At 40.4% G+C, this 12,730-nt stretch overlaps 1 protein-coding gene across 1 annotated transcript in view; it reads right to left on the reverse strand.

Moving 5' to 3' along the window:
* Positions 1 to 819: 819 nt before the first annotated feature.
* Positions 820 to 12,730, reverse strand: part of LOC124590275 (juvenile hormone acid O-methyltransferase-like) — a 41,822-nt gene continuing 29,911 nt past the window's right edge. The window contains exon 3 of the mRNA XM_047131637.1: positions 820 to 1,010. Coding sequence (XP_046987593.1) covers positions 826 to 1,010 — 185 coding nt within the window. The 3' untranslated portion in view covers positions 820 to 825. The remainder of the gene's footprint in view (positions 1,011 to 12,730) is intronic.

Raw genomic sequence — 12,730 nt, forward strand, 5'->3', positions numbered from 1 at the left:
TGAGGTCATGAGTCCCGTAGAACTTAGAACTACTTAAACCTAACTAACCTAAGCACAACACACACATCCATGCCCGAGGCAGGATTCGAACCTGCGACCGTAGCAGTCACGCGGTTCCGGACTGAAGTGCCTAGAACCGCACGGCCACCACGGCCGGCGGCATTGTTGGTATTGCAGGGTTCACAAAATTTGCCATGAGAATAAATTATGCAATAGTAACCCCTTTCGTAATAATCTGAGCTGCATCTGTCAGTGAATACCATTGAAGGTATAAATTACAACTCTTCTTAACAATATATTTCCTTTCGCCACCCTTGTCGACATGAAGAATGACTAAAGGTGCAAACCTTTAGTAGTCTCTCTGTTCGGTTACTTCACTCCGTTCGATTGGTAAGCTTTCTGCTTACACTTCTGTTGGTGTATATACTAAAGCAGCAAACCTTTAGTTGTTCTTCATTTCGACAGAGGTGCGAAACGAATCATTTATGCCCCTGATGTTAAAGTGAGAGAGAAGCCAACGAATTAAGGGAGCAAAGGAGCATCTTGTTGACATCCTGGTAATTAAAAACGGAACACTAGCACAGTTGGAATATCTTTGACAGGAGTATCGTCGAAACTGTACAGATCAGGATACTCTTAGAGTGCCATTTACACCTGAGAGGATTTTCCAAACAGTTTACGGGAAGATAATTACATATAAATGTCTATAGTTTAATTTTCTGTTAACAACAGACTAGCCGGGGAATTCTGTTTGTGCTCTGTCTTGTTTGTCATTTCCGTTATTAAATATTGTTTATTGTTCAAACGGTGGTGCAAAACTCCCAATTACAGTTTTCTGGCCATAGCCACCATTATGTTAAAGTGCATGTAGTATTTCGGCTCTTCACTGCTTCCAACGTCCTTTGATAATCCATTCAGTTTCTCCATACGCTGTAGCCAATCATCTAAGAAATTATCCTTCTGGTCTTCCGGAACTCGGTCCAGGAATGGACATACTGACTTCAGAAAATCTAAAAAAAATAAAATGGCAAATATTCGATTACGACAAATATTAGATTACGATGAAAAATCACAAAGCATACAAATATTATATTTGAATAATGGTTTAAGATATCGAAAGCAGCATTTTATCAAGACAAAGTTCGCAAAAGAAGGATGTTCTACAGTATGTTCAATGCTTCAGACTTTATCTATCGAGGCACTGTTAATTAGTTGTTTATTCATCCATAGTGCATTTACAGACTGTATCAGACATGTCATATAGTAGAAAAACAAAACAATTTTTAAAAATTGAAGGTATAGCTCTAGGGAGCCTACATAATTAATTTTTCCCTTTATTGTTTTGTTTTATTCATTGTGTTTAGTAGTAAACGTCAAGACGATCAATTAGTAGTTCTACCTGAACATTAATTTTTCATTATTTCTGTTTATAATTCTCTGTGCTATAAAAGTTCCCGTTTTCGACAACACAGGAGGATTTTTTCCCCCCGTGTACAAAGGCTGTGGATTTATCGATGAGAGGATACAGAACAGAAAAGATCTAATGAACTTATGTCCGGAAATTCATGATTTCTGGGTATTCGATCATACACTCTTATACAGACTGCGGTCTAATGCACGCTGCACCACGCAGCCATAGCTACAGTATGTCTTGAAAATGATTTTCGAGTGCCTCAAGGCATGTATGTACGCGCTGTAGCATGCTCTGTCTCACACGTTCACGTGGGCCAGGCTGCATCCGAACAGTGTCAAAGGCAGCATGAATATCCTCCTTCCTTGTCTGCATATCTGGAATGATTCTGTGTACAGGATACATTTGAGATGGCCCAATAACCAGAAACCACACCGGTTGAGATTCGGTGAACGTGAGGCCATGCAACTGGACACGATTAAGATGCGTCCAGTAGGCTGGAGAACCATCATGTAGCCGCCACGTAATCCTTCGAATCATCAACGGCACTTCTTCCAGTAAGGGAGGCAAAGTCACCCGCAAGAAACGCCGATAGTTACGGCCCGTTAGGCGACGCTGAAGGAAGACTGGTGTCAAAAGACGATCGCCAATTATCCCAGCCCACACATTCCGGCTGCTCTGATGCTGATAATTCGCTGTCACCACACCATGGGGGTTCTGCATATTATAGCACAGATCCTGATAAGAAAGTTGAACATACCACTCCTCGTAGAGGTGGTCTCAGCTGTGAATAGGACAGACGACACAAATCCCAGAATCGTGGTTGCCTGGGGAAGAAACAAGTGACGAAACTGCTCCAGATGTGGAAAGTGTGTCTCTAGAGCGCCCTGCACACGTCTGAAATGATGAGGGTAGTAACTACTGATATAGAGAAAGTTCCTCACGGTCGTCTGACTTACCCCTTACCGGCGGGCAAACCGAATGGTACTGACACAGCGGTCGCCTTCCTGATGTGTTAATCATATTTTCTTCCAAGTCTGGTGTTCGAACATTTCGGGTAAGTTCTTCGTGGTTTCCTGTTTCCTGAAACGACCCTGTCTCAGACAAATGGCGATACACTGTTGCAAATATTGAATGCTGTGGCTACTGACGGTGAGGATAGCTCTCCTGATACAATCTTGCAGCTCCCCCCCCCCCTTTTGCCATTTGCCTTTCCGCAAGTGAACACTATGTCGGAACCATTGTGTACAACACTGTATCACACCCACGTCAACATGAATCACATAGAGAAGTGAATCGGACACAACGTTACCAATTGCTATGGCAGGAGAGGGCTCTAGGGCCTGATATCTGAAGAACTGTACCACCCTCTAGGAGAAAACCATGCATACTTTAAGTGTGGCTGCATGGTATTGCAGCGCGTATTAGACCGCAGTCTCTGTATCAAAGTATGATTGATAATCTAGCGTGGAAAACATGCACATTCGGACGTATGTTCATTAGACTTTTTTTATTTTTTCAGTATGCTCTCAGTACATGGTGAAAAAAAAGACCCTGTAGAGACTGAACAATCGAGTTGTAGGACCGTGAGTAACATGAGAACGCGGACTGCAGACATGTGGCTTGGCTGGTGCGATGGTTTTCGTGCGTTATCTCACGGATAATTATATTAATACGTGAGTGCATTGATGGGAACTGCAGAAAGAGAGCGAGTAATATAATGTGAACTGTGTGTCGCACTTTTATTCTTGAATAAACTGAGTCAGTTTTTGGGTACAAATCGGTAGCTCACTGGTGGAACAATGTGTGTGCATGGTACCTCGTTTGAGTGTTTCGAAGACTGTACTTTTACGTGAGTAAATCTAAAACTGTGTCGTGTAAGTCACTAAATTGAAATTGTATCACAAGTTCCACTGAGCAGAAGAATATACGAACATATGACCGAATATTTCAAATTATGCATATCTGGACCTGCAATTCCACGACATCAAGCTCACGCCGACAGCTGCGCCAGTATCGGAGTCCTGTCTCCACCTCAGATGTATAACGGTCCTAAAAACATTTTCAGCATATTATCGTCCAATACCAGACCCGCCATACTATCTTGGAATACTGCAGCCGTGTCAGCTGCAGTCACAGCGAGAATTTTTGAAAAAGGCTGCTACATTAATAAGGCTCTTAGCTGGATAAATAATGTAGTACGGTATGAGATTTTCACTCTGCAGCGGAGTGTGCGCTGATATGAAACTTCCTGGCAGATTAAAACTGTGTGCCGGACCGAGACTCGAACTCGGGACCTTTGCCTTTCGCGGGCAAGTGCTCTACCAACCGAGCTACCCAAGCACGACTCACGCCCCTCCTCACAGCTTTACTTCTGCCAGTACCTCGCCTCCTACCTTCCATATTTTACGAAAGCTGTCCTGCGAACCCTGTAGAACTAGCACTCCTGAAAGAAAGGATATTGCGGAGACATGGCTTAGCCACAGCCTGGGGGATGTTTCCAGAGTGAGATTTTCACTCTGCAGCGGAGTGTGCGCTGATATGAAACTTCCTGGCATATTAAAACTGTGTGCCAGACCTAGACTCGAACTCGGGACCTTTGCCTCTCGCGGGCAAGTGCTCTACCAACTGAGCTACCCAAGCACGACTCACGCCCCGTCCTCACAGCTTTACGTCTGCCAGTACCTCGCCTCCCACCTTCCAAACTTTACAGAAGCTCTCCTGCGAACCCTGCAGAACTAGCTCTCCTGAAAGAAAGGATATAGCTGAGACATGGCTTAGCCACAGCCTGGGGGGTGTTTCCAGAATGAGATTTTCACTCTGCAGCGGAGTGTGCGCTGATATGGAACTTCCTTACAGATAAGAACTGTGTGGCGGGCCGAGACTCGAACTCGAGACCTTTTCCTCTCGGGGGCAAGTGCACTACCAACTGAGCTACCCAAGCACGACTCACGCCCCGTCCTCATACCTTTACTTCTGCCAGTACCTCGAATCCCACCTTCCAAAAGGCAAAGGTCCCGAATTCGAGTCTCGGTCCTGCTCACAGTTTTAATCTGCCAGGAAGTATCAATGTAGTACGGTATCTGGTTTCTCTTTAAAACAGAATTTGCTCCGGTCATAATATTTTGTCAATCTGGTTTCCTGTTAAAACAATATTTGCTCCAGTCATAATATTTGGTCAATCTACGACAATGTTTTCAAAATTTTAGAAAGCATTTTGTAGATGGAGCATAGCGATCGGTATAAAATGCTAAAGAACCGTAATTACACGGATCTCACTCCGTCTGCGGTCACCAGCAGCCATAATGGCAGAAAGAGCCTAAAGATGATTCGAGGAACGAGCCGAAACCTGTTGCTAACAAATGAAAAATCTGGAAACGCGATCAGGACTGTTTTCATTTAATTTTTAAGACAATGTTGTCATTGGAACAGTACGAACACATAAATGTACTGTTCGCTCCATTCCGCATATTATAATTTTTAAACTATTTAGTAAATTAATATCCATACTTGCTCTCATTCAGTGGATTAACCACGTTGTATAGCGTCATGTTCCTGACGTAATACATAAATAACTTAATGAAATGAAGATATTTACAAATCCATTACACTGCGTGTTGACACACCTATTATAAGTGTGCTTTGTTCTGACAGGTCCGGAACTGTAGCCCTCGCAATATTAAAATCTGACAGCTGGTGTACATGTGTTTGAGGTTAGTTAGTTTACAACATTATGTTAAATTTAAGGGTTGTGCATATTAGAGTATTTCACGTAAATGAGTGCATTTCTGGGTGCACGCATACATATTATTCAACAACATTTTCACGGTATACTTGTGGGAACTAAATGTCAGAGAATGACTCAATATTTCATATTGCCCAATGTTATTGGCTGTCTGTAGGTAAGATTGAAAGTTGTGTAATATATTATACGGCACACTGACGGATCTACTGAAATTAGATTAAAAGTAAAATGTCTTATGCTAATGGCGCTGGCTAATATTGAATGCCTGTCAGAGCAGTCTGTTACGGAGTTTATTTTGTGCATTTTGATGTGTTGTGAAATGGAAATGGGTTCGAAATAGAGGAACGGACATTTATTATTGAGAATATTTAGTGGTTTCCAGTCTCACAAAGTACTTAATTGTTGCATTGCACATTTACACAGTAAAATAATATTGATGGAGAAACGCTATTTGGGAACATATTTTTTATGATATTTGATGTATTCCCCGTAATTTACAAAGACATACTACAACAAGAATGGAACACACAACATCTAGCATATATACCAAGACTACATACATTGGACCAGGAAGTCTATACATGTCAACTCAATGCTGACACACATAACACATATTTCGAGCACGAACATTCAACACTTCCTGTTGAACAAATGTTTTATGTGCTCACAATAATCATGAACACTACATCGTTTCGGAGCACTACGCATTGTACTCTATGTTGTTAAACCATACAGTTTTTCAAATAGCTCGAATTTGTCTTTACTGAGAGCCTTGGTCAATAAATCAGACCTGCTTCCTCCGTACACAAACAGTTTATATCCATATCCTTCTGTTTTAGGCGATACCTAGTAAAATGGTACCCAATATCAATGTGCTTGAATCGTACACTTGTTATTTGCTTCTGAGCTAGCTTGACAGTTCCCTTGTTGTCGGAAAACACTTTGGTAGACTCAATAATAGTATGTGGCTCAGTTTCACCTATTAGAGCTCTTAATCATAACACTTCTGGTATGGTGAAAGACAATGCCATATAGTCAGCCTCAACAGTAATCAAAACCACTGTTGGTTATTTCTTGCAAGACCAGGATATTAATCCTCCCATCAACTTGAAACAGCTGCCTGTAATAGAATGTCCGTTATGCAGTTCTTCTCCCCAGTCTGCATCAATACAACTTTCCAGGTTCTTGTTCACTGTCTAACAATTACTTAATTGGTAAACAACGGTTCCTTTTAAATATAAAAATTTTCTTTTAACTACAACCCAACGTTTAATTCTAGGGTCTTAGCAAATTTTGTTCACGATATTAGTAGTGAAGGCACTATTTGGCGTGGAATTTGAGCTGATTATAAAAGAATGGCGACTGCCTGCAAATAAGGGAATTGCTTTTTCACATTCTACCTTCGTTTTCTACAAACAGCTTTGTGGCAGCCGTGCCGAGAAATGCGCGAGCTGTAGCTAGTGCCGGCCCAAACTAGTGGTGGCCGCCGACACCACACCCGCAGATTTACCATTTGGGCAAATTTTGGGAATAGTGCGAAGTGCACGGGCTCGCACAAGACAAAGTGGAGACCAGTGTGAGCTGAGCAACGGACCAATATAGACGTGTATCCATGTGTATAATTCTTTTTGCCGCAAACCAAAGCGTCGAGCTGTGGACCAAAGTGTCGAGCTTAAACTGAGTTCCCCACAACGCGATCTGGATCTTTTATACAGCGCCACCCGTATCGTTACGTAGCGACCACAAAGTACACGGCGCACAGTGGGAGGGAAGACGGTTATCGGTTTGAATCGCCGTTACTCGATCGGATCACGTGCTCCATAGTTAAGGAGTGTACAATCCGTATCTCACTCGTATCGTTTCTTTCCTTGTGGTGCACTCGTAAATATCATTCGTAGAAAAAGAAAATGGTTCAAATGGCTCTGAGCACTATAGGACTTAACATCTGAGGTCATCAGTCCCCTAGAACGTAGAACTACTTAAACCTAACTAACCTAAGGGCATCACACACATCCACGCCCGAGGCAGGATTGGAACCTGCGACCGTAGCGATCGCGCTGTTCTGGACTGAAGCGCCTAGATCCGCTCGGCTACACTGGCCGGAGTAGAAAAAGACTCTAATTCCTTTTCTGTAGCTTTCTTCCAATAAACTGCACTCGGGCTAACCAAGGCTTCTTCAACTGTAAGAGGTTACTGTTGAATATTTGAGCATCCACACACATTTTATATTCTGGATACAATTTAGATTATATTCTACACGATGAACGCCGCAAATTTACGTCCATTGCTGCTGGAGTTTCCTGGTTCTCATTATCCTTTTCATCTTCACTCAACATATCTGATTCTACCTGAACAGCTCTTTCATGTACTTTAAATCTAAAATTTTCTGGTGCTTTTGAACGTTCTTGGACATCTTATTCAGATTAATATGTGCACATACTTTTTCAATATACATTTCATTCTCACCAATTATAAAAATGTTACCTCTCTGCTAGTTAGTCCCGTTTTTTATTCAGGCTTTACGATTCAGTAACCTTGGAAATCTTTACAGTTTCCAATAAATATGATTTTCAAATTTAGAGCCCCATTTTATTCTAAGTAGTTTGGGAACTTGTACCATGGCCTTCTATTTAAATATTCTTAGATGGTCTAGATCTGGCTTCCTTTCAGTCCAAATTTCATATGTGGTCGTATTTGGTAAATCTTTAGTAGACGATTTACTATTCAGATACTCTGCACTTGATTCTGCTTCTGCCCAATAACATATGAGTAATTCTGGATCCTTTAAACATGCTCCTTACTTTTTATAGAATTTTTCTATTAGCCTGTTTTGCTACTGCAGAACTAAAGCAAGCTGCAGTTTGATTTCTGATTCCAAGTTCACTCAGTCGTTGTCTAAAGTGTGTATTGACGCATTCGGTACTATTTTCTTACCTGATACCTTTTATATTCTTACCACTGCTTCTTTCAGCCATGACGCGAAAGTGGCAAATATCTCGCTCACTTTGTCCTTGGTTCCAGGGAAATAAACGTGGGTTTATTTCGAAAAATTACCAATCAAGGTAAGGAAACAACAAGTGCTCTGATAGATTCCTTTTCCATGGGTCCAAACGTCTCTGCGTATCAGCTGTGAAAGCTCAGTACATCTATTTTTACTTGTTTTAAACGATAATCTGGCTTGATTTCATTGTAAACAAATTTCACAACTCAAGTTACAACGCTTACTTTCCTTTAACCCTGTTGCCGTGTGTTTTAACAAGGCCGTACTTCTCCTACTATGATGTCCAGTCCTTTATGACATAAAAAACCTTTCGCAGAATGTAAAGGATAACTATTTCAAACTTCAGGAACATCTAATTCATAAATAACTTCTTCTTTAGTATCTGTTGGTCTCACACTGGTCCTTCTGATCAATTATTTCTCCACCATTTAAATAGAAAAATTATCTTGTAGCCCTTTCATCAACTGAAGGAAAAATCTTTAGCAGCATTCTTAATGTAATATACATTATGAGCTGTAATGCCGTGTGATTCTGCATTAGCATTCAAATTAAAGTTTATCTTTCTTTTCCAATCACATTGCAATGGAGAACCATCCACTGTTAGGCGAATAATGTATGTTCTAAGTGAAACATCGTATAAAACTCATTGGCCTTTGGTTACATTCATAGACACTGCAGAATCAAGGAACTAACCTGTATTCTTACCCAAATTTTGCCAAGAATAATATCCAGTACCTTACCTTTACTGTTCGCTTTCCTTTGTGTTCCCTTTGAAACAAGACTTTTTCTTGTGTACTTGTTTTTCCTTGGCATTTATAACATCGAACAGGTTTCTTCTTTTTGTATTTTCGATACGAAGGCATTCCTATGTCCTGGACTGAATATTTTTATATATTCTTAATATCTTGACTTTTACGCTGTCGCCTGTAATGGGTTTACCTGAATTCTCTAGGCCCATTATTATGTGGGAGAACTTAGAGGTAGTTCCGCTAGTAACAAGGTACCAATCCATTTATTAGCGATGTCGAATCCAATATTTCTTAAACGATTCAAAGTGGAAGAAGATTTTGTTCACATTTTCATCAACATTTTTACTTTCGTCTAGACGTGTGGTGATAAGCTCTCTTTGCAAATTCATTTTCCTAATCAAACATCCTTCTTCAAAAGCTCTTCCTAGATTGTCCCATACTTCCTTCGCTGTACTGGCCTTTTCTGTGTGAAGGTAATTAACATGATCCGACTAGAAGAATTAATTTGGATTTTGCCTTACGATCTTTGTTCTGGAAATCTGAATCTGTGAAATTCAAGGTTCCATCAATGACATCCCGAAGATTGTCCAAGTGCAGATAAGCGTATACCACAGACTTCTAAACTGCATAATTATCTCGACCCATGAACTTCTCAATCTGCCTCATTTGGGCAGAAGTTCTTTGCGCAGTTGCAATACAAGTACTGTAAGTTATGGACTTCTCACAAGTAATATTAAGTATACCACAATTTACTGGTCAAAGTTATTCAATTCGGTCTTCCTAGGACCATAACCTATTGAATTTTATATATGTACAGTAAAATAATATAGGCAGAGAAATACTGTTCACGAAAATAGATTTTATTTATTATATTTAATTTGCTCCTGGCAGTTTGCAAAGGCCAACACACAAAAGCATACAACGAAAAATCTAGCATAGATAGCTAATAATACACATATTAGGTGAAAAGGTCCATACACATTAACTCACTGCCAATAGACATAACATATCTTTTGTTCACCAAATCTCAACATAAATGGAACGAATATAGCAGTCACCATGAGAAAACGGAACAATTCTATCAGTTGTTGTCGAAATAGTGGGAAACGTACCTGGGAGCACATAAGCTTCATTTAGTAAAGAAATTGAATTCATTGTGGAAAAATTATAGGAAAGAGCTGAAAAGAATTACAAGTGCATCGAAAAGCGAGGCTGGTGGTGCCGAGCTACTGGAACCACCACTTTGGTGCGTTGGTGGCTTGAGCTTTATGCAAGTGCAAGAAATTTTTTAACGCACTTTAAGTAAAATTATGTGTACTTCTTATTTTCAAAACTGTATGTAAATAAATAAATACTAACTATATATATTCAGAATTATAGATGTAATCACGTGAAACAGTATATCTAATGAGCGAGCGTCCATCCTCAGAAATTTCCGATACTCATTTGGCTCGCTTATTGTCAAGTCACTTAGGACGTTTACATGTGTCAATTCTCCTCTCTTATTATATCACTCCTTTATTCGTTTACGCTTTCTCTTTTCTTGCATGAGCGCAAAACCAGCCCAAGCGCCATATGTGGCATCAGTATTTGCCATGTTTGCACATCCGGGATTTGACACCAATTTTGTGCCATATCGATTCTTTGTCTGGAACCAGCTGTTGATATGTTGCACAATGTTGCTGCCCAATATTATTGATAGTTTAAGGGCCACTTAATGAGATCAGGCAATCACTTGATTCCACAGTCATTAACACCGTTTGAACTTAGGTCGACCATTCACATTGTGTTTGAAAGTTGTCTTATAATTTGTCAACTTCCAAATATCGTATTTCACGCACCTCTTAAGGTCAAGTCGCACTTCCCATCATGTCATGTCATGTTAAAATATTCCACTTCAAATAATAGCACTCACACTGGCAACACATAACGTCACATCAAGCCAACGTCAAAGTTTCTCGGGTACAAAGTTTTGAGACAGCTGACTTCATCGTCCGTTGTTGACCATGTGACCTCAGGTCATTTCTTCCCAACACTCAGCCTTGCTCTTCGTTTCAGGTTACGTCATAATATTATTTCCTGGGTGAACATTTATGATTGAAATGGGAAATTTTCAGCCGGATGACTCACTTGAAAGCTACAACACGACAGCAGATGTACATATTGGCGACCCTGCCAAGATGAAAGAACGTAAGTTTCCAGAGTTATCTAACGAATAAAATTTACCTATCGAATGGGTATTTTTGTTAATGTTCAGAAATCTTTTCATCTATTTGTTGAAAATTTTGTTCTCTGAAACAGTTATCAGTTTGGCATACATTTTATTACAGAATATCGTTGCTTATGCTGAGAACACAGGACAATTTGCGTTAAAGCATATGATACACGTTATCTTCTCACCTTCTTTAAGCACTTAATTGATCAGTAATGAGTGCATACTTGGCGTGGCTCAAAAGAGTTTCTTCACTTAATTCTTGACATAACTCACTGTGAGGGAGAATAGTAAAGAGTACTTTGTCATGATTATGTAATAATTACTGTGATAAGTAAGGACAATATGGAAAGTAATTTTTTGCTGTTTGTGGTCTAAACACGAGTGGCGGTTGCTAATGATTACTTCTTGCACTATTCTGCATACTGAAACAAGAGACTGTCGAAACTGGTGAAAAATTTCTCGAATTTAAAGTATAATCAGCATTTTGTTATTTAAGTTTAAATTTGGACTGATATATTTTTTTCAGATAGAAGATTGGCAGATGTTAAGCATCAGAATGTTTGCGACTGTTGCAGAGTGAATTAATTTACTTTTCTTGCTAACTTTTTTTTAGTGTTACACTGATAAACATTTTCTTCTTACCGTGTGTTGAAGTGTTGTACTTTGTCTTAAGAGCTAGATCCTGCATTGCTAATTTTCATTCTTAATCATTGTATATTTTGGCATGTGACGTGATTTTCTGGATTTGGATGCTTGTTCTTTGGAAGTGTTTTTTCTGTGTAGAATATTGGTGCTGATATACTATTTATTTTGTTCAACTTGGAAAGTCGTCTGAGCGGCTCTAGGCGCTACAGTCTGGAACCGCGCGACCGCCACGGTCGCAGGTGCGAATCCTGCCTCGGGTATGGGTGTGTGTTATGTTCATAGGTTAGTTAGGTTTAAGTAGTTCTAAGTTCTAGGGGACTCATGACCTCAGACGTTCAGTCCCTTAGTGCTCAGAGCCATTTGAACCATTTTGAAAGTCGTCTGCTCATAAAGAGAAGTAAATCTGGAACTTCTGTGATGTGTTTCAGCAATTGATTCTATGATAGCATAGACAGTGCTACAAATGGTTGATTCAGTTTTTACTGACGGTTGTGTCGATTTCGAGGGCATCCTCCCCCACCCCCTCCCACCCCCCCCCCCACCCCCCCTAAGTACCCTTTATTGCAGTTTTTCTGCACGGAAGTGCCAAGCCAAACAAACTGGTATAGGCATGCGTATTCAAATAAAGATATACGTAAACAGGCAGAATACGGCGCTGCGGTCGGCAGTGGCCGTATAAGACAGCAAGTATCTGGCGCAGTTGTTAGATCGCTTGCTGACGCTACAGTGGCACATTATCAAGATTTAAGTGAGTTTGAACGTGGCGTCATAGTAGGCCCACGAGCGATGGGACTCAACATCTCCGAGGTAGCGATGAAGTAGGAATTTTCCCGTACGACAATTTGACGAGCATACCGTGAATATCAGGAATCCGGTAAAGCATCAAATCTCCGACATCGCTGCAGTCGGAAGAAAAACCTGCAAGAACGGCCCAACAACGACTGAAGAGAATCGTTCAGATTGA

This window comes from Schistocerca americana, chromosome 2 (genome assembly GCF_021461395.2).
Source record: "Schistocerca americana isolate TAMUIC-IGC-003095 chromosome 2, iqSchAmer2.1, whole genome shotgun sequence".
NCBI lineage: Eukaryota > Metazoa > Arthropoda > Insecta > Orthoptera > Acrididae > Schistocerca > Schistocerca americana.